Source organism: Prionailurus bengalensis, chromosome D1 (genome assembly GCF_016509475.1).
Source record: "Prionailurus bengalensis isolate Pbe53 chromosome D1, Fcat_Pben_1.1_paternal_pri, whole genome shotgun sequence".
NCBI lineage: Eukaryota > Metazoa > Chordata > Mammalia > Carnivora > Felidae > Prionailurus > Prionailurus bengalensis.
In genome coordinates, this window is record NC_057346.1 from 107,957,331 (window position 1) to 107,979,806 (window position 22,476).

General features: G+C 59.4%; 2 protein-coding genes across 2 annotated transcripts in view; one reads left to right on the forward strand and one right to left on the reverse strand.

The window, feature by feature from the left end:
* Nucleotides 1-22,476, reverse strand: part of MACROD1 (mono-ADP ribosylhydrolase 1) — a 142,472-nt gene that overhangs the window by 97,106 nt on the left and 22,890 nt on the right.
* Nucleotides 577-7,396, forward strand: FLRT1 (fibronectin leucine rich transmembrane protein 1). The gene has a single exon (XM_043581511.1). The coding sequence runs from the start codon at nt 1,942-1,944 to the stop codon at nt 3,964-3,966; it is 2,025 nt and encodes a 674-aa protein (XP_043437446.1). The 5' UTR covers nt 577-1,941; the 3' UTR covers nt 3,967-7,396.

Genomic DNA, 22,476 nt, shown 5'->3' on the forward strand with positions numbered 1-22,476 from the left:
AGATGAAGCACCACGAACCCAGCGGCCCGGGTTCTGGCCTGGGCGCCCCCTTACCACTTCTCAAGTGGTCTTGGGTGTGCTAACATTCTGTGAGCTTGAGTCTTCTCTTCTGTCCAGTGGGACTCAGAAGAGCATTGACCTCAGGTTCGCTGGGAAGGTGAAGTGACTTAAACATTCATAAAGCTCTAGGAGAGGTCTACACTATACTGGGAGCCACCGTCCCGCCAGAATGGAATCCCAAGCGGCTGGAACGCGGGCTGGCCCGTGGTGGGGGCTCCCTAAAGGTCTGCTGGATGGACGAGTGGGTGGATGGGTGGACACATGGATGGAGCTGAGGGAGGCTCTGTCTGCTAGGAAGGCCTAGCAGGGGAGGGGACATTTGAGCATGGTCCTGAAGGGTGAAGATGGCTTTGCTAGACGGATCGGAGCGGTCGTCCGGGGCATTGAGAGGCACGGACAAGGGAGAGGTTTGATGTGGCTGAGAAACGGAGATGTTCAGTCCCCCGCGCACGAGAGAGGTTCCCCACTGACTCATTCGGCGAGCAGGGTCCTCACTCTGCTCCGGACACCAGGCTGGGCCGGCTTCGGGCTGGGGCCGCAGCTCACGGTCCGAGAGGCAGTTGATCGGGTCCCGCCGTGGAAAAGCCTTCGTGCACCTAGAGGCACGCGGCAGACCTTTGCCGGCCGCACGAAGACACCTTCCCGGCTGAGGGTGAAGGATGATTTCTCCTTAATTGATTTTTTACTATGAACAGTAAAATAATATGAGAAAAATCTATGCGGCAATTTTTCCATTTGTGAAAACCGAAATTACACCTTGCGGCCGGTTGCTTCAGCATGGACCCCTCCCTCTTTTTATTTGTGTCATTTCTTTAAATGCAAGAAAACAGATACACACATACATACATACATACATACATATATATATATATGCATATATATATACCCACATATGGAACAGGTACATATATTATATGTATATTTATATTTATGGAACAGGTATATATATATTTATGGAGCAGGTATACATATATTTATGGAACAGGTATACATATGTACAGACATATATATATGTATATATGTATATATACATACAAATGAAAGTTGCATGATTTGGGAAGGGTGTGGAATAATTTCCCGCACAACACAGAATGCAGAGCTAGGGAGGGCACGTCTGATAAAGGAGTTTTCTGTAAATACACAAGAAAGTGATTCCGTTGACACCTCGTTGTTCTGTCTATAAAATGCATGAGTGACAAACAGGACATGTTGTTTTAACACCAGACAATGAAGCTCCTTGCTCTCCACTGCTCACCAGTGGCTAATGCTGGCAGCTTCTTTTTTTTGCAGGTTCTACTGACACCCCCCCCCCCCCGCCCCCTCTTTGAGGCTCACGGGCCTCATGGCAACAAGCTTCTCCTTCAGACCCTGGGTACGAGCCAGATAGGGATGCGAGTTTCCGTTCCAGTGAGAGATAGCGGCTCTGAATCCATAAAACACGCCTTAAATCCATCCCATCAACATTGACCAGCCACTTTCACCATTGGCCATAAAGACTGGCTTAGTGTGAAGTCTCGAAAGAAGAATCAGAAACTGCGGCGGGGCTCTCACTAAATTAACCTCACCCGCGGCTCGAAATCACCGTCCGGGAGGCCCGAGACCGTGGCCGCCCGATTCACAGACATCTTTGCCCCCGATGAGATCTGACGTGGGCCAGACGTCGCTCGAGTCTGACCTCAGCCCGAGGGATCGCCTGGGGCGTAACCTTGGCACACAAAGGGCCGCGGGGCGTGCACCTCCAGGCTCGACCTCTGCCCCGCGGGGACCCCCTGGCGGCCGGCGGGTGGGCGCCGTGACTGGCTCTCACCGCACGTGTCTTGTGCTCATTGCAGGTGTTGAGGCTCCAGATCGGGCGGGGCCCGGCCCCCCCAGCCGTCCACCATGGTGGCGGCACACCCCACCGCCCCCGCCGCCGCCACCCCTGCTGCCACCGTCACAGCCACCGTCGTGATGACCACGGCCACCATGGACCTGCGGGACTGGCTCTTCCTCTGCTACGGGCTCATCGCCTTCCTGACGGAGGTCATCGACAGCACCACCTGCCCCTCGGTGTGCCGCTGTGACAACGGCTTCATCTACTGCAACGACCGGGGACTCACCTCCATCCCCGCCGACATCCCCGACGACGCCACCACCCTCTACCTGCAGAACAACCAGATCAACAACGCCGGCATCCCCCAGGACCTCAAGACCAAGGTCAACGTGCAGGTCATCTACCTGTACGAGAACGACCTGGACGAGTTCCCCGTCAACCTGCCCCGCTCCCTGCGGGAGCTCCACCTGCAGGACAACAACGTGCGCGCCATCGCCAGGGACTCGCTGGCCCGCATCCCGCTGCTGGAGAAGCTGCACCTGGACGACAACTCCGTGTCCACCGTCAGCATCGAAGAGGACGCCTTTGCCGACAGCAAGCAGCTCAAGCTGCTGTTCCTGAGCCGGAACCACCTGAGCAGCATCCCCTCGGGGCTGCCCCGCACGCTGGAGGAGCTGCGGCTGGACGACAACCGCATCTCCACCATCCCGCTGCACGCCTTCAAGGGCCTCAACAGCCTGCGGCGCCTGGTGCTCGATGGCAACCTGCTGGCCAACCAGCGCATCGCCGACGACACCTTCAGCCGCCTGCAGAACCTCACCGAGCTCTCGCTGGTGCGCAACTCCCTGGCCGCGCCCCCGCTCAACCTGCCCAGCGCCCACCTGCAGAAGCTCTACCTGCAGGACAACGCCATCAGCCACATCCCCTACAACACGCTGGCCAAGATGCGCGAGCTGGAGCGCCTGGACCTGTCCAACAACAACCTCACCACGCTGCCCCGGGGCCTGTTCGACGACCTGGAGAGCCTGGCCCAGCTGCTACTCCGGAACAACCCCTGGTTCTGCGGCTGCAACCTCATGTGGCTGCGGGACTGGGTGAAGGCGCGGGCGGCCGTGGTCAACGTGCGCGGCCTCATGTGCCAGGGCCCCGAGAAGGTCCGGGGCATGGCCATCAAGGACATCACCAGCGAGATGGACGAGTGCTTCGAGACGGGGGCGCAGGGCGGCGCGGCCAACGCCGCGGCCAAGACCACGGCCGGCGACCACGCCTCTGCCACCACACCCCAGGGCTCGCTCTTCACCCTCAAGGCCAAGAGGCCAGGGCTGCGCCTCCCCGACTCCAGCCTCGACTACCCCATGGCCACGGGCGATGGCGCCAAGACCCTGGTCATCCACGTGAAGCCCCTGACGGCGGACTCCATCCGAATCACGTGGAAGGCCACGCTCCCCGCCTCCTCTTTCCGGCTCAGCTGGCTGCGCCTGGGCCACAGCCCGGCCGTGGGCTCCATCACGGAGACGCTGGTGCAGGGGGACAAGACAGAGTACCTGCTCACGGCTTTGGAGCCCAAGTCCACCTATATCATCTGCATGGTCACCATGGAGACCGGCAACACCTACGTGGCTGACGAGACGCCCGTGTGCGCCAAGGCGGAGACGGCCGACAGCCACGGCCCCACCACCACGCTTAACCAGGAGCAGAACGCAGACCCCATGGCAGGCCTGCCCCTGGCGGGCATCATCGGTGGGGCCGTGGCCCTCGTCTTCCTCTTCCTGGTCCTGGGGGCCATCTGCTGGTACGTGCACCGGGCCGGAGAGCTGCTGACCCGAGATCGGGCCTACAATCGGGGCAGCCGGAAAAAGGATGACTATATGGAGTCAGGGACCAAGAAGGACAACTCGATCCTGGAAATCCGAGGCCCCGGACTGCAGATGTTGCCCATCAACCCTTACCGCGCCAAAGAGGAGTACGTGGTCCACACCATCTTCCCCTCCAACGGCAGCAGCCTCTGCAAGGGCACGCACACCATCGGCTACGGCACCACGCGGGGCTACCGGGACGGCGGCATCCCCGACATAGACTACACCTACACATGATGCCAGCCCCCCGGGCCGCCTCCGCCCCAGCTCCCGCCTCCTCCCGGCCTGGCGACGACGTGGCTTTGCCCCAGCCTGCTGCCATCCCGTAGAGCAAGGAAGAGAAATTCCACGACGACTTGCCCAGCAGAAAGCCAAGTTTGGGAAGGGTTGACGATTTCATAGAACGCGACAGTGAAAGGAAAAAAAAAAAAATTTTTTTTTTTTTTCTAAAGAATCGAAGGTAGGAGGGGGATTTGACGTTGGTGAAGACATAATTTATACCAAATTATGCCAGCTGGGGAGGGAAAGACTAAAAATAATATGGCAGGCAGGGTTGGGTCAGGGTTTTTTATTTTTTATTTTTTGTTTTTTCCTGAACTGGAAAGATACTACCTGTACAGCGTCTGTGTATGCCTCACGCTCTGTTCAGGGCCGTCACAAAAGAGCCGTCAGAGAGAACGGCCAACACGCGAGGCCCCCATGCGGCTCCCGCTGCCGGCCGCTCGTTGGTGACAACGTGACGGAAAGTTTTCCGGCTCCTCACAAAGGAGAGGGGGAAGAAGAGATCCTTCGCTACGGAGATATTGTCCGGAAACCCCTTCCCTGGTTCTTTCCGTACCATTTCCCTTGCAGGTTTGCAAGAAAGAGCACGTCTTTCGCTGCATTCTTTGAACGATGGTGCGGGCGATTAAAAAGCAAACTTTCTTGTTCCCATGCCGCAACCCTCTTCAGTTCCGTGCACCATACTCCGTGGAAGCCCCACGGGAGCGGTGGGTTTCCCAGCCACTCGGAGGTGCACCTATCTACCTGGCTATCTCTATGTCGTGTCTCTAAATACAGATGGGTAGATAGAGCCACATACGCGGTCCTTAACTACTTCTTGGGTCAGTTCGTACGATTTTCCTGAGACCATAGAGTCACGAAAATGTTGTTTTCTCCTAGAAATCATTGAGTAAGTAGACAAAGTGTCTTGGGGGGGGGCGGGGGGAGCAGACAATGCTGTTCCTAAAGGCGGAGGTGTATCTGTCCTGGTCGGGTGGCTCAGGAGACCCTAGGGAAGGGGTGGTCTCGGTGCGACCCTATCTCAGGTTGGCCAGAGCTGGGCCGCGCTCCTTTCTGATACAGAGAAACGCTTTCTCTGACTGCCAGTGTCCTTGTCTCTCTCTCTCTCTCTCTCTCTCTGTCTCTCTCTCTCCCCCCGCCGCCCCCCCAACACACAGATACAGTCACCTCAACAGCGACTTTCTGTGTTTCCTCTGTGCTGTATGCTTCCTCCCGGGACAGGTAATTGGTGCAGGGACTTTTTCTTTTTCTTTTTCTTTTTCTTTTTTTTTTTTTATCAGCTGATTAGACCTAATGGTTTCCATGGCTGCTCACACAAAGCCCAGAAAAAGACATGAAAATTCTCAGAAGAGCCCTGGGAGACAGCAACCCCCCACCCCCACCCCCGCCGAATGCAGAACACTCAGCCGCACCCACCCCTGGCACCCTGCTCCGGAGAGGGGAAGACCAGATCTCCAGAAAGGCCAGCAACGGAAGGGTACGGATCTGGGGCCCTTGGAAGAATTCAGGTTTTATGTCCTCCCTCTGGAACCCGTGTCGCCACCATTTATCAACTGGCATTGCGATTTGGTGAGCCGTGAGATTAAAACCATAATGAAATAATGGCAGCAGATCGGGAAAGAAGGGCGGGGCGGTGCCCGGCCTTCTGCCCCCTCCCTCGCCCCGGCACCCAGGGAGCTTGGGTCACCACCTGTCAACGACGGGCCGCTTGTGCTCTGCCGCGGAGGAGCGATGTCAAAGGAGAGGCACTGGTCCGAGGGCAGGGAGGATGAGAAGGTGTCCAGCTCCTGGTGGTGGCGTTTTCAAAAGGCCTCGACTGCTTTGACAAAAAGCCAAAGGCGGGGACAGGAAGCTGAACACAGGGCCGCCAGGACGGGCCCGGGGGCCGGCCACTCGCCGCTCGTGACAACATGTGACTGGCCCCTTCGGTGAAGAGGCAGGGGTTGAAAGAAGTGGACACAACAGCCGCCTGAGCGGGGTGGAAGAGAGCGGGTCTCGCCTGACGGGGAACGCCAGCTCCCCAGCCCCAGGGAGAGGCGGAGGGCATGGACAGCTCGCTCTAAACTAAGCCTCCCACCCCCTCACCCCCCCAGCCCGCCCTTCCCCACTTGAATCATTTGCTCATACAATGAGATCAGGAGAGAGATTTTTCCAAGCCTTAATTTCATGTCTCTGTGAAGGTCGCCCTCCCTTTGACCTGCAGCGCCCCCAACTCAGGCCCTTTCCGGCAGCCTGGGGAGGAGCGGAGGGTAGGTGAGGATGTGGGGCATTGGCTCAGGAAGCAGGGGCGGGGGGGGGAGGGACCGAAGCCCGAGGTCCCTGCTGTTTCAGAAATGAGGTCCCCTCCCTCAGGGCACCACCCATGCCTTCTCCCGGTGTCCCAGTCCTCGGCCTCCCCACGGCCCCCCTCCAAGTCCCTACTGTGGCCACGCTTGGTCCCCCAATCTTACTCCGGGTCCTCCTTTCTCCTGGTACCACACCGGGGAGAGGTCAAATCATCCATCCTCTTAGAGGGTAGGAAGGCATTTGGGGAACGGCAGGTGGCCCTGTAGAGCAAGGGCCTCCAAGGCCAGGCCTGGGCGGTAAACTTCCCCCCCCCACAGCACAAAGCAGGCCAGAGCCACCTGGGCCTGAGGATAGTGGACACCCGCCGGCCAGGCCCTGGGGCCCGCTCTCACGCATCCCACCTCAGCATCAGACATCCTTCCAGAGTCCTTTCTGAGCGAAGCTCCCAGAATTCTGCCTTCTCCCGGCCCCTCGAGCCAAGGAGGGGGCCTGAAGCCACATCCACTCTGAAACCATGTCCCCTCCTGGTCCAGCTCGTCTGAGTGTCCTCATAACACAACGAGAGATGCTGCAGGGGTGCCCGCCGCCCCCCCCCCCCCAGCACCCCAGCAGCGCGTGAGGATTCAGGAGCCAGGGCAGATTCTGTCTAGAATCTCCCCTCTGTGGGCGGCCGCCCTGACCCTTGCAGCCTCGAACTAGCCGGAACACCCTTGGCCTCAGCGTTGATGAGCGCATTTTGTGGCATTTATAGCAGGTTTTAAGTTTAAAAAAAAAAAAAAAAGAGCCCACGACACTTCTTTGGTTAAGTGGTTTACCCTTCGTGGTAATTAGACGTAGTGATTAGAATCTCTTTTCTATTACATGGCAATTTTCCTTTAAATTTCCCCTAAAGAAGAAGAAGAAGAAGAAGAAGAAGAAGAAGAAGAAGAGGAAAAGAAAAAGGGAAAGAAAAGGCAAGGAAGGAGGGAAGGCAGGGCCAGGCGAGTAATTTGCATTTTGCGAATGAGGCCTCTTGTAAGCTCAGCTCAGGCGTGGGGCCCAACGTATGGAATGCTTAAGAGATTACTAAGAATAAAATCTATTAATTAGTCATACTCAATTCCGCAGACATGATGTGCATCAAAAGCTTCTTTTCTTCCCTTTTCTCCTTCCCTTTTCCTGCGGCCTCCCCGAGGAAACCTCCATCTTCTCTAAATTGGCTCCGGCTTCCTGGGCTGGCTTCCTGGGCTGCCTCCACGGTAACATGGCGGCCGTGTGGCTGACTAGAGGGCCTCCCCCATCCAGGGCTGGGATGCCAGGTTTGGGGGCAGGAGCTGGGGCATTGGTCCCTTCTGGCTATGAGTGACAAACTGGCAGGGGAGGTGACAACAGCTGGCAGGATGCAGTGGCGGGGGGGGGGGGGGGGGGGGGGGGGCGGGGCAGGCTTCCCCACCCAGAGCCCAGAGCCCATGCCTGCCTTGTGCCTCTTCTCCCTCCCTCTTAGGGATCTAGGGAGATCCACCAGGAGCAGAAGGTGAGTCAGGAAGGGTTTCCAGAGAGATGGAGGGAAAGCGTGCTTTGTAAATCCACAGCCTCGGTTTCCCCTTCCGCAGAGTAGAGGGTGGGCTGAGGCAGGAGTCTGGCTACACCCAAAAAAGCTGGGTGTTCCACAGGCCAAGTAAGGGCTCCCCCCTTCCACTGATTCTGGAAGGTTCTAGTTGGTCCAGTGCAGGTGACGGAGGCCCAGAGCAGGAGGGATGAGTCAGGTGAGGATCCCTGCGGCATCTGAGAAGGGCTGGGCAGCCTGCCCAGGATGCACCTGAGCCTCCCTCCTTCACCTGCTTGGAGCCCAGGAAGGAAGAGAGGACACCCCCCCCACCCACCACCACCACCACTACCAATGGCAGCTCAAGTCCCAAAGCCAACCCACTCCACTCTAGAAATCTGCTTCCTGTGGAACACGCCAGGGAGAAGGACGGGGCTTCTGAGCCTCACGCTTATGAAAAATACAACAAGGAAAATTGGATGCGGCAGACAGGGAGCAACGGAGCTGGGAAGGCAACCAGGAGAGAGCTGGGGCGTTTGCTGGAAGGAGGGGCCTCAGGGTGCACAGCGGCCTGTGTCCCCAAGGACCAGACCTTGCTCTCGGGGCCAGGAACACAGCCAGGCTCAGCTGTGCCCGTCCCAGGCATCCATGTCCCCTCCCTGCACTCAGATCAGTGCAGGTGATGGGCGGAGGCCCCGAGCTGGATTGGCGCCAGAGTGAGTGCTAACAAGCAATTCACAGCCCTGCACAGGCCTTCCAGAATGCAGACAGAGGAGGCATCTTTTTTCTTAAGGAGGGATAAAAAGGCTCAAAAATGCAAATCATTACCGTTTACAACCAAGCGAGTCTGCTAAATTGATTAGAAGAGATTAAACTCCTTGGAGGTGAAGGGAACGGGGGATTTTTTCGCATTTTATGAACCTGCCCCCCGTGGCACTGTGCAAAGCGGGGATTTTCCGGCCCGGCTCGGGGGCTGCCCCTGCACAGCCCCAGGAGGAGCTGGGGGTCCGCGGCGGCCGACACCACGCAGGCCGGAGTGCTCACAAACGGCGCTGCGTTGGACAGAGACTGGGCTCAAGCACTACCCTCCGGGAAGGCAGTTCTGCCTTCCTCCAGTGCCTCGTGCAGGGGGCCTCTCTGGGCCCGGGGGGGGGGGGGGGTTACGTCTGACCTACACAGGTCACTCAGAAGCAGTCCCAGCTCTCAGCAGAGGCTCTGCCCCTGCCCTCCAGGTTCTGTCCGCCTTCGGGGTGAAAAGCGAGGTGAAGTGGTTAGGCTAGTTCCTTAGAGGCTAAGACTCTAGGCCATGAGCTTTTCTGCCTCCTTTCTGTCCCAGGGCGGGCCTGTGACTCATTCGGTGCTGCGGTGAAAAGCCTAGTGGGGCCAGTCATAAAGGGAACGCTGAAGGTCAGGGAAGAGAAACTCTGGGCCAGCAGAGGAGTTCGATAGTGAGCCCTCTGTCCCTGGGAGCATTCAAGCACTTGATGGGGATGTGGCAGATTATTTTCCTCCCTCGGCCAAAAGCCTGGTTCTTTGACTGGAAGGTCCTGGTTTCCCCCCCTACTTTATCATACCCCAGGGCCCCGTAAGGGAGACAGCAAGAGATGTTGACCGGGTTGCTCAAAACGACCAGTGTCCCCTGAAAAACCCCAGGTCAGGGCCATCCCACCGCCAGGCGGCCCAGCCCCGTCAAAGAACTGCTGGGGCCACCGGAGATGCTGCCAGGGTCCCATCCTCAGTATCCAAGAGGCACCGGGAGAGGAAGTGCATACCCCAGCACTCCCTCTCAGAGTCTGGATCTGGAGGTTGGAGGGTGACCCGCCCCCTGCGGCGGGTCCCAGGCTGCCCCCGCCACCCCTCCCCCCAACCTGCTCTCCGTGCCAGGGCCCCTGCCCCGCCGAGCTCCCTCCGCTGTCCCACCACGGGCTCTCTTTCCCACTCAAAGCACTCGGCACTGCCGGCTCAATCCATCCATCCCGGCCAGGTTGACGGCTGCCTGGGGCATTTTTCACTCTGTGTTTTTAAGCATTTACCATTTCTTTTGAAATGGTCCAAGTAGTTGCCTGAAATATCCACGCCTGCTTCTTTAGAAACACTCACAAAAAGATTCCCTTGGCTCCTGAGTCCCCCCCCCTCCCCACCCCTTACTCCCCCCACCTCTGCATTTTTAATATATTGTTTCTCTCTGGTTTTGGAAATTCTGTTGTTGCTGGGGTCAGACCCGCATTCTCACTGTAAGCGGGATGGTAGGTGTGCCTAAGGCCCCCGATGCCGCAGGGGCAAAGCCAGGCTTTTCTCCATGTCGCCCCTGAAGACGGCAGACCTTCAGTCTGGGGGCAGCTCCCGCCCTGCTCCCCGCTGGAGAGCCTGGCAGGCCCTGGGCTTTTTGAGACCACTGTCACTGCCCCCTCGCACTCTGTTACTAAAGTGCCCGGCTTATGCTGGGAGGGCAGTCTGGGCATGCTTGAGGGCACCTGGTTCCCTGTGCGGGGGGCTGACCAGGTCCCCACGTCCTAGCAAAGCTAGCCCCTAAGGCACTTGTGGCCACCACCGTGCCCTGGCCCGTCTTCCCCACACCTCCCCACGCCGTCCTCACCCTCCACCTGAAAACCCAAAAGGCCGAGTCTGGGGAGTCTTTGCAGGAAGGTCCTTACTGCCACCGCCCCTAAATCTGTTTTATGGCCATCAGGGTGCACGTCCCCGTGCTCCTCTGTGCCGGGTCCCTGAGGCCCAGCACAGCGCCTGGCACACAGGGGTGCTCTGTCTTCTCTGATCCTCCCTTCCCTTCTCGTCCACCCCCTCGGGCTCAGGTCAGAGGGCCCAGGCGGATGGATGTGTTGGCAACGGCCTCCCTCCCATCCTGCCCCTGCCTCACCGCAGCCAGCACAGGGAGGGGCTCCTCTAAGCGACTTTTCCTCTCAGAAGCGGTCCCTTGGCCCCACCGATCACCAGCTGTGAGCCTGAGGGGGAGAGCCCGCCACTTGGCGAGATCTAGCAGCCAGCCGGGAGTGACTCAGTTTCCTGTCTCCCAGCTGAGCCTCAGGTGGGTGACGAGGAGGGCAGAGAACTGGGTGCCGTCCCACCTTGTCTGCCGCTCCCATCCAGAAGCCCTGCGCGCCCAGCCACCCATCTGGAGGAACCAACCTGGCTTTCTCCTGCAGACAGAAAAACCAATTTGACAGGAGCCAACAGTCAAAGCCGCAGCACACAGGGGGCCGCCACACGCTGGTCTCCCTGGAGCCGGGCCGCCCGGGGCACTTTCACCTGCCCTGTGCAGGGGCCCTGTTTGTAGAGTCCCACCCAGCTCCGGACGGCTCGGTTTTTGAAAGGTTCTGGGCACCCAGGAGGCAGACAGAGGACCCCGAAGCTGGCCTTAGGTGTTTTTTTTATTTTATTTTTTTAACCCGGCCCAGCTGAGAAACCCACCCTGGCGTCCAGGGCCCAGCGTCAGGCTGCAGCATGGGGGGGGATTCTCTGGATGGAGGGCCCTGGTGCCTTCCGGCTCGTAAAGAGGTGCTGAGAGCCGTGGGGAGGAGGCAGAATAGCCCAGCCCTGGAGGGTCTGTCATCTGAGAGGGGGAGAGATGGTGCGGAAGGGCGGGGGAGGCTGCGGGGTTGTGAACACAGCCGCGCCACAGGCGTAGCAGGGTCGCACGGTTCGGCTGGCTGGAGCGGCCGCCTGCTAATTATGAATGTCACCAGGCAGGTGTGAGCCAGGAGGTAAAGGGGAAGAGTAAACGAAAAGAAAACCCCACGCGTGGGCACTGCAGAGTGAATGTTTTTTTAAGAGCCACCAACAGCAGTTCCCTTGCCCGGTGTTAAAAGGTTCTCTGTATCTCATTTGGTATTGTAAAGATTTCTGGAGCCACCCGGCGCTTCGCCCAGGGGGCTCCCGGTTCCAGCAGTCAGAGGAGGAGAGGGCCAGGGAGGGAGGAGGGGGCGGGTCCCTGCGCTCCAGGAGGCAGGCTTTCCCGGCCGGCCGCACGATGGCACAGGGAGGGCCGGCCCGGTCTCTGGAAAGCCGGTGCCCAAGGCCCCTGCTGCCTTCCCGGCCGCCCTCGCTTCCCCGTGAAGCCCCGGCCTTCCTCACCCACAGGATGGGCCCTGTGAGGCCACCCGGCCGCCCACTCCTTGTCCTTTCCCTCTCTCTCTCTCAAGGCTAAAGCAGTCTCGGGGGGCTGAGCGATGGGACCACGTCCACGGCTGCCTGCTGCCGCCCGAGACCCGGGCCTGCCCGCCTCGCTCCCGACCTCGCCCCCCCAGACGGGGGGGGGGGGGTTCGGAAAACTGAGACACCCAGACACCCACCACGAAACAACACAAACCAAAGTGCACTGCGGACCGCCCTCTGGCCTCCTTCTCGTAGGTGCCTTGCAACTTCAATGTTGAGATGAATGTGATTAACTATTTGGTCCTTTTTTTCTGTTTGTCTGTTTTCATATAAAATGTCCAAGTCCACTTTCCTTGTCCTTTCTTGAAATAAATAGAAAGATTTAACTTTTACAGTCATCTCGGCTGCTGACTCGGCTTGGGGCCCGGCGCGCCAGGGGCCAGGTGCCTGCGGCACATGTGGGCTCGACGGCCCCCACCCCTCCCCGGGCCTCTCCTCTCCGGGGTTCAGCTCTGCTTGTGGGGGACCCACCGGCACGGAGTGGTGGCCTGGCACAGAGCGGAGACTCCGGGCTAAGTTCCCTGGGGCACCGTCGGGATCAAGATAATGATTCTGCCGCGGGGAGGAGGGACCTCCGCCCCCATCCCGTTGGTCCTGGGAAGGTGGACTGCCAGCTGAAGGCAGACGCCGAGGGGGTCTCCACGTGGACATGTATTTGTGGGAGCCGTGGATTACCCCACGTGGGCCCCTAGGTAAGACTGGACGCGCACGGGCACTGCAGACACAGGCTGTTCCTCTACCTGGTGGACGCTGGGCTGGGTTCTTCCCCCCGCCCACCCACCCAGACCCCCCTTGTCTCCTAGATGCACCCCCACGTTCACCAGTCTCTAAGCCTTATGTGATATCTCATACCCCAAAGAGGGGGAGAAAGGAAAAAAAAAAAAAAAGATGCCTTTCCATGAGAACAATGGCAGTTTCTGCTAAATTTAACATAAAATAAGAACTCATTACTTCTGCCTTAGATCTGAGTGCGTGTCTGGATATGGGTTAATGAGTTTTTCCCTTCATATTCCAAGGAAGCGAAGGTATTTCTCCACGTGCCTTGGTGATGGGTGGCGCGGCTGGGGTGACACAGGCATCCCTCTCCCTCCTCACCTTCTCTTAGCCCTCACCTCCCATCTTGGCAGGAGCCAGCCAAGAGAGAACACTCCAAAGAGCAGCACACAGTGTGGCCTTTGGGAGAGGACCGGGTCCGTTCCTCTAGCTCTGGCTCAGAGCCGGCGCATAGTGGGTGCACAGAGGGGCCACCCAGCTCTTTCTCACTGGATACCCATTCTCCAGGGCTGCGGAGCGATCTTAGAGCACCTGAGAGCACAGTCAGCCGGCCGGTCAGTAGATATATATGGAGGGCCTACTGTGTGCTACGGTTGGACTGGGGCATCCTTCCTGCCTCACGGAGGAAGAGGGAGGAACCCCCACAGGGGAGATGGGGGCCTTGCCAGGGGCCACCAGGGCGGAGGGTCTCTGGGGAATCATGTTTCCACTGAAGGTGTTTCTTCGGATGAGGAGGACTCAGGGAGCAAGAGCGGAGGCCTGAGACGGAAGAGAAGACAAGTCCAATTGTGCACCTCCCTCTGCAACGCTCTGCTTCCTCTGTAAGCACGGTACCTGTCCCCTGGCCCAGCCACACCAGTAACTCCCCAGGCAGGCCCTGCCCTGACTCGGCTCCTGGTCTGTGCCTTGCTGATTTTCTGGGCTCAGATGCCCTTGAAGGCCCTGGAAGGTTCAACGCAGGCACTGTGTCTAGTAAGGCCGCCCCCTCCAGCTCCACCCTGCGCCCCACACTGTGCAGGCAGCCAGCTCCCGCGCCTCCCTCGCTGGGGGCCCCTGGCTGGCTGGTCTCACCAGTCACCCCTTAAGGTCCCTAGAGGGCACTTGCCTGGCACACAGGAGGCACCGGTGGCCGTGAAGTGAAGGAATAAGTCAATAAACACCAGCAAATCGGCCAACGGATCAATTGATCAATGCTGAGCCCCAGGAGGGGCAGCCCTTGGCAGCCCCAGAGCCCCAATAATCTGACTTGCCCAAGTGGTCTTACTTCTCCCCTCCCCCTCCCCCTGATGAGGGCAGGGAGAGTAGAGGGCGGGGGACGAGGCAGGAATGGGCCTGCCCCCAGCTCATCGTACTCTGTACGCAGTGGAGACAGCACCGAATACCAATGCACCCGCCGGGCTCCCTTCAAGCCGGGGCAGGACGTTAGGGTCCCCACACTGTGTTCCTTAGCGCCCAGAGCTAATAAACTTTCTGCCCCGGGGAGAAAGCCACAGTCACATGCATGCGGCAACAACCGGATTCATGCCACTCCTGTTTTGGAGGCTCCTCAGACGGGCCCTCGGAATCCCTCAGAAATGGGTTGGATTCCGGGGCCACACCACTCATTCCCGTGCCTCAGTTGTTGCCTCGGTAAGATGAGTGCATGGTCAGAGCTCGCCGTTCGTATTTTTTACCGTCATGACAGCATTGACCCTGCTGATGCGTGCTGGAGGCTCCTCGGAGGGTACAGATTGCTGGGATCCCCTCCACTTTGTCAGGGAGGGTAGGCCCCCATCGCTGATGTGCGCGCGCGCATGCGCAGAAACACACACACACACACACACACACACACACACACACACACACACCAGCATTTATTCAGCGTCCCTGGCCCTCAGGCACAGAGCCAGGCACTAAGTTGGCTGGCATTTCTCACAAGGAGGCTCAGGTATCTCCAAATGGTCTGTTCCCCAGACCACCCCAACCCCAGACAGCCGACGTCAACAGCCTGCTCTCTGAAACCTGCTACGGGCAATCTCAGGCTGACCCAAGCTTTCAGCTGCAGGAGGACAGGGTGCGGGGATGGGGGCACCTTAGGCTTCAATAAGTGCCCTCAGGGGTTGGAGACCCAGACAGGGTCACAAGAGGGACTCACCAGGACCTGGGGGGGAAGTTCCGGGATCTGTAGTTCAGGTCTATAGAACGAAGACCTTCCAAACGTTAATTGACCCTTTCTGACAAGGCGCAGATGGTCTGAGAGGCAGCGAGCTCCGTCCTCACAGGACAGCAAGCGGAGCTGGCTGCCGGTCCCTCAAGGGGACATGACTTCTGGGTGGGGGAGGGGACCCACTGACCCTGAAGAGCCCCTGTCTCCCTATCGTGTCTTCCAGTGGACCCCGCCCCGGCCCCCAGCTTCGGGACTTGCCTTGCCCTGCTCCAGCCAAGCAGCTTCTGGCCCTCTCCTCCCCAAAGAAGTCTCAGGACTCACAGGTCACTGAGGTTACGGGCAGGTACGGGGTAAGACCCCAGATGGCTGCCCTGTGGCCAAGGGGCATCCCAAGACCCAGGGCCTTGGCTTCTTAGATCCAGCTCCACCTGTTTGGTCAGATGGAGGACTAAAAGTTCCAGTTCAGATAGGACAAAGGGTGGCCACTACACCCCGTAACCTGGACCCTGCCCTTGCCCGGCCACCACCAGTTTCCGGAAGCTTCCCTCCTCCCGCGCCCCTACTTCCCAGGAGGCGTTGCTGACCTCACCGAGCATCCTGGAGAAGAGGCAATGGAGCCCAGGAAGGAATCAAACCCCAAACCACACCCCCACACCCAAGTTCTGTGGCCAATTCTTAGCACCCTGCTTAGGAGGCCCCCCGGGTGGATCAGCGGGCAGCCAGCCAACCCCCAAATGCTGCATCAGGAGGCCTGGGTGGAGCTTGCTCATCTACTCTCGGGAGCCCCCAACCCTGGTGTGCTTCCCCCGGCCTCGCTGCTGGCCGCCTCCCCTGCCCTCGGCCGCGCCTCAGGCCCGCTCGTCAGCACCTGCTTCTCCACCGGCCGGCCCCACCATCCAGCACCTCTGAAGGACCCTCTCCTCCCGCGGCAAAGTAAATAGGATCTCTCCAGCCACTAACTGACAGCACAAATGAAATCCTGGCGCTCCCCCTCGGAGATTTACGGGGGAAGTGAAATCTTATTTGCACCGTTGCCAAGCCTGGGCCACGATGAAATTATGCCTCGAGAAGAGACCCGGCCGGCTCCTCGCGGAAGCGGCCGCATCAGAGATGGGCTTATTAAAAGCCACAGCGGCCACATTTCAACCTGTTTCAGGTGTTAAGTAATTTACTGCCACCCAGAATTCAGTGGCAGGTTTTTATCATTTTTCTTTCCGTTGATGCAGGCCAGTGGCCCCCGAGGTCACTACCTGGGGGACTGCGGGTCTAAATGCTCCCTGCCCCCCTCCCCCAGCACTGCGGAGGGAAACGGGGGAGCAGGAGCCTAGGAGGGGGTGATCGGGGGGCGCGGAGTGGCAGCGGACAGCCCTGCCTCTCCTCAGGGTTCCACCAGGCTGGGCCAAAGCTCAGGGTGGCAGGGAGACAGGCTCTAAGATCCCACACCCCACATTTGGGAGACCACTGATCCCCCAAAGACGCGGCAGGCGTCTTCTGAAGGCAGCAATAGCGTGAGCCCTGTGAGAGCAGCCACTACAACCAACCCCACCATCGAGTCTTTATTGGGCACCTGCTGTGTGCCAGGCCCTGCTTAAATGGAGGACCCTGCACCGCGTGGGGCCCCAAAGTCCCCTGCCCGACGGGGCTCTCGAGCTGCTGGTACTGAGCAAATATTTGGGATTGATTGATTGATTAAAATCTCTGAGAGGCAAACGAGCGCTTGAGAGAGGAGACGGTGGCATGTGGGGCACCAGAGGGAAGGGGCGGGGAGGGCGGGAGCCCACCTCACTGAGCTACGTGCCAGTGGCCGCAGCAACCCTCGAGGCAGGACCTCCTCCATGCCGCTGACCTGTGCCTTTCACTGCCCTGGAGCACGGGCGGTGCGGGGTTTGTGCTCTGCCTTTCCCCTTCCCCGGTCCCCAAAACTCTTGGGGGAATGCACAGCCTCCCATTCACAGGACGCGAGGACAGGGAGCCCTCTGTGGTCTGGGGCTCACGGGGTCACAAAGGGCCCCAAGTCCTCCAAGCCCTTTCTCCGCAGTGATGGCTGGAGGGCTGTTTGATGCCTGCTGACTTTGGGGGGATTAAGCCTATTACGGAGGCTAGCGGGGTCTTATCCGACGCCCTTTCTGACACCCCCCCCCCCTTCTCCACCTGTTTTCAGATACTCCAGGAAGACTAAGGGGAATCTTCAAAGTCCAGGCTGAGCCAAGAGCAGAAATTCTTTAATTAGCTTTCTCTTGGATCGGGTCCCTGGCAAATGGATTAGTTGTGGTGGGGCGGGAGAAAGGGACTGGAATCCTCCTTAAAGCTGAGATTACAAGCCCGGGGTGAAGGGCTGGGGGGGCTGTCACCAGGGATGGCGGGTCCCTGAGCAGCCCCCGCCACCACCACCACCGAATCAGCGACTCCCCGGGGGCTGGCAGATGGAACCTGTCACCAGGAAGGCGCGGGAGATGTGCTCTCAGCGAGGCCGTGGTCCTTGGGAGTCGGCGCGGAAAGATGCTTGGCAAGGCTGGGCTGTGTGCCTGGGTCTCCTAATGAATGTGCTTCCTTTCCGTGTGGCCGCCCGGACCTGGAACTTCATAATTAGGGGGGGATTTCCTAAAGGGGCACCCATCTGTGAGAGGTAAGGCAGCACAGCCCCCGATGGTGCCAGGCACCAGACATCTGTCACCATGCTCCAACCTCACGTATCCCCATTTTCAAATGAGCAAACTGAGGCCCAGATCTAAGAAGCTCGCCCAAGGCCGCAGTAGCAGAGATTTCATTTGGGACCAGGTCTGTCCAGGATCCTCCCACTGCCCCAAATCCTGGCCCCCAAGGCCCCCGGGGGAGGCCTGAGTGAGGGTCTGTGAGCCTGGAGGAAAAGGCACGAGTGAGCACCCACCAGAAATCGCTGCTGGGAAGGAGGCCTCCCCAGGCAGGCCTCTTCCAGGAAGCCTTCCTTCCCTGACCAGCCCACAGCACTTTGGATTCCCCATCAAGGCGCTCATACCCTGTGCTGTAACCCCGTGGTCCCCACCATACACTGAGCACCTTTTGGAGGCGGACACTTGGTCTTCAGCATATTCTGAATGAAGGAAGGAGGGCTGGGCCCACCTCAGCCTGGGGACCAGAAAGAAACGCCTGGTAGGAGGCTGGGCCTCAGGAGCAGGAGGAAGGGAGGGATTCCGGGAGCCAAGCTCCAGGCTGGTGTCTCTCCCGGGCCCGGGTTCCCCTGCTGGCCTGCTTTGCCCAGGGAGGTGCACAAGGGGTGGGTGGGAGGATGATTCAAGGACTCGGAGACCCAGATTCCCCGACCAAAGCCGTTTGAAGTATGACTCGTGCTCTCCCCCTTGAGCTCTGCATCAAAGGCAGCTCCACTGTGGTCCGGCCACACTGTGCTCTGCAGATAAGAGCTGCCCTCGCGGAGCAGGCTGACAAAGGGCGTCTGGGCTGCCCCCAGCTTCCCTCTGGCCTCCCTGTTCCCCCTGCAGCAAGCCGAGCCACCCCCCAAACCCCTGTCTGGGGTGCTCCTGCCTCCCGCCTTCCTGACCCTCTGGACAGGTCTGCCCCAGGGTCAGGTCACTACAGGTGTCCCGGCTCCCGGGGGCGTCGCAGCCACCTAAGCCACATCCCCCTCGCAGCCCGGCACCCAGCACCTGCTGAATGAAGGAACACGAAGCTGAATGAACGGCCGTCTGTGGAGCACACGGGAGGGAGGTCTAACCCAGGTCGGGGGGGGGGGGGGGGTTCTGGAGGAGATGACATCTGAGCCGGGACCTGGAGCGTGACCAGCGCCAGCCCGGTGAAAGTGGGAATAAAGAATGCCCCTGGCAGGGGGGAGAGCCTGTGCAAAGGCCAGAAGGGGTGGGAGCACATGCGGTTATGAAGCCCGAAATCATTGATCTGGGCTGGGATGGAGAGGGTAGGAGAGGAAACCAGAAAAGGCAGGAGAGGTTCTGGGGCCAGACGATGTAGGTGCACCAGCCAGGATCCAGAGAGCCAAGGGCGCTACTGGGGCAAGACCTTTCCCACATCGAGGCTCCCAAGGGTGTCGCAAGAAGCCGTGATAACAGCCAAGGCTGCCCAAGTCTGGGCGGGGGGGTCCCCGTTTCCATCTGGTCTCTGTGCGTACCCGCTACGCGTTGTGCGGTATGGCCCCGGCACCAGCCACGGGGCTACAGAGAGCCCTGAAACCAGAGGCCCAGCCGAGCAGCAGGAAGCGGCACCTTCCCACGAGGGGCGGGGCCCAGGAAGACCCAGGATGAGGGAGCGGCCGGGTGGGGGCAGGGGGCAGGGGAGCCAACCCCCCCAGGAGCATCCCCAGTGGCAAGCGGGCTAAGCCAGGGACACGAAAGGCAGTGGCGGTGACCCTGCTGAGATCTACTGGGAGCCGAGAGTTCTTATGTGTTCTCTGGCGTAAAGCAAGGGTTTCCAAGCTCCTACTACGTGCCGGTTTGGTGCGGGCCGCCTGCGGGTGAGCCCAGGAAAGGGCCGCTCGCCTGCTGCCGCTTCACCCGCCAGTATCGACACTTCCAGCCTCTGCCTCTCGGGCCGTGAAGAATGATGTCTCTCATTTCAATTAGCCTTTTCCTGATTACTCGCGAAGTTCTGCATCTTTTCCCTTGTTTACCGGCCATTTGTTTTTCTCCTACCGGGAATTGCTTGTCTACATCCTTTGCCCATTTTTCTTATTGATTTGTAGGAGCTCTTCACATATTAAGAGAGAAGCGGAGAAGCAGCCTTTTCCTGGGGCAGACCCCCGGGGCCTCCCGCGAGGGTCCCTTGGTCCCAGGAAAGGGAGGAAGATTTGCGTGGGTTTCTGGCTGCCCGCACTGAATCTCTCTACACTCATCCAGCTCCCAAATGGCCAACTTTGTCAGAAGACAAAGCACCTTCTGCAGGTGACAGTCCCTGCCAGGTCTGCATCTCAGCTGGCACAGCCCCGAGGGCTTATTTTTTACTTACACTGAGAAGTCTACACTGCCAGTGGCTGGCACCCGAGGGGAGCCGGCAGGTGTAGCTGGGCATCCGGGAGGAAGGGCGGACAATCCAGTGGGGGCCACCCAGCAAAAGGGGCAGGTCCCGAAGCCTCAGGCTGACCCTCCCAGCAGAATTCCAGGGCCCCCTCTGACACACACCATCCCGGCACCCGCTTCCAGCCGTGACGGCTCCTGCAGGGTGACCCAGGCCCGAGAGGATGCCTCGGAGCCCCGCCCCCTCCCCCTCTGCCACCTGACCTGCGGCCCCGTGGCTTATTTTCTCTCCGATGCTTTCCGTGTTTCAGCAGACAAACAACACAGCCCATAAAACTGATTTCGAAAGCCTACAAAGGCACGAACGTTTAGGGAGCCAGGAAAAGTAAGGCCGCTCCTTTCCCGGAGTCACGGCTGCCAGGAGCCCGCGCGGGGCCGTTTCTGCAGCTGGGGTTGGCACAGCACGGGGCCAGCCCTCAGGCTTCCTCGAACCAGGTGGTAAATGGCCACTCAGCACGTGTTCCAAGGGGCCCACCGCAGCCCAGGAGGCCTCGAACTGCCAGCTTACCTCCTCTCTGACTCCCCCGCCCGTGGCCACACCAGCTCCTCAAGAGCCTGGCCGGACTCAGTGGCACCCTCCCTCGCCCAGCCTCCGCGAAGCACCTGGCAGAAGGGTCAGATTGCAGATTGCGGGCCACCGTCTGGCGCCGGCTAAGGTCACCCCGCTGTAGTGAGAGCAGGAGAGGATGCCCATGCCGAGGGTGACCTGGTGGGCAAGCCCATCACCCTGCTCTGCGCCACACTCGGGCGAGCCCTTTGGGAGGGCAAACAAGGCTGCCATAAAGGCAGCCACCGTGACCTCTGGATAACAAGGGGAATGGGGTGTCACGGGGGGCCTGGTAAGGCTCAGCCCTCCCCGCCGAGCTCTCCAAACACCTTCCATCCGGGGCCAACGACGTGCCCACTAAGCAGGAGAACACCTAGAACCATAAGTGGTTAGCACGTGCCCACTCCCTTCCCTTCGTTCATTTACACACTTACGAACTCATTCATTCATTCATTCATTCATTCATTCAAGGGTGATGTGACATAGTGGAAGGGACCAGGATACAGAGCGAGATCCGGTTCAAACTTCCTGACCGGGGACCCGTCACTTAACAGCCCCGCATCACTGCTTCTCGCCCTGAAAGGAGGAATAGCAAAGCCACCTCTCCCGGCTCAGCTTGTCTCATCGTTATGATGACCATCCTGGGCTCAGAGAGTTGCCGGATGAGGGCGGGACCACGTCTGATGCTGCGGGGGCAGGAGGCTGGGCCAGGTGTGACCACGGAGCCCAGAGGGGCAGGCGCAGAGGAGAGGGCTTCCCTGGAGGTAGCGGGAAGGACCAAATGACCCCAACAGTCTTTCCAGGCAACAGGGAAGCCAGGTCGGGAGACAGGGCATTCAGGCACTGAAGGTGCCACCTTCAGGTAAGATCCATGGTGCAACCAGCAGACCCACAGACAAGGTAGGGGCGGGACCCCCCCTGGGCCTGTGGGCCCCCCCCCCCAGAAGTCATCTTCTTTCTTCTCCAGGATGAAAACACCTCGTGGCATGGAAGTCGTTCAGCCTCCAGCTTAACCACCAAGAGGTAGAGAGGAGCGAGGATCCGCTAACCAGGGACACCCCCCTGCAAAGGAGCTCCAGAGTTTCTTCGGGACCCTAGAGGGGTGGGGAAGTGGGGTGCCAGCCCACGGAAGCACGGGGGCAGCCTCCGAGGGGCTCTCGCGCTGGCTGTGGGGCCGAGAGGCAGCATTTGCATGGAGAGCGCTCGGTGGCTCTGGAATTTATGCAGCTGCCTGTGCGATTCCGGAGGCGAGACGAATCTCCGGCCGCTTTTCTCAGCGGGAACAAGTCTTTCCTTCAAATCGATGGTGACACATTTTTAAACTCTGATATTAAGGAGGGAGAGATTTTTCTGGCCCCCTGGGGGCAACCCTTATTAGTCACTGGCTCGTCTGAGAGAAATCGCAGAGGCAGACCCAGTGGGCCTGGGCAAGGCCAGAGGCCAGGCCGGCTGACACGGGAATGGACAGTGACAAACAAGAGGGCAGAGGGGGACTCGAGAGTCAGAAGCAAAGCCGTGTTGGAGAGACTCGGAGAGGGAGGCTGGGGCGGGGGGTGGGGGGGGGGAGGCGGGGGCGGTGGGGTCTGGAGCAAGGTACGAAGTCTCCGTGGGGGAAATAAAGAACCACTGGTGAGGGTAATAGAGGGAGAAGATGGAGAAAAAAGACAGACTAGAAAGAGGCATCAAGCTCAAGAATAAATCGATTCCCAAATGTGAAGTTATAGAAAGTAAAATCTTATTCCCCATCTTGCTCTGGCTGCCAGGAAGCTCAGAGCCACCCTTACATCCAGTCGCCACAGACTTGTTCGGCCTAGTTTTGAGGTGTCGTCTGGGCAGGGCCAGGGTAGGTGCCAGGAGCCAAGCTGCCCCCCAAAGCCCCCTAAGGGCATAAAATAGAAGGGGGGGGGCACGAACCGTAGTCTCTCAGTACATAGGACACCAGCATCAAGTGGCAGGTGGTAGGGCTGAGCAGGGGGCCACGACCAGGAACGAGGCCAGA

Coding starts and splice junctions, on each gene's coding strand:
- FLRT1 (XM_043581511.1), top strand. CDS start 1,942: ATGGTGGCGGCACACCCCACCGCCCCCGCCGCCGCCACCCCTGCTGCC.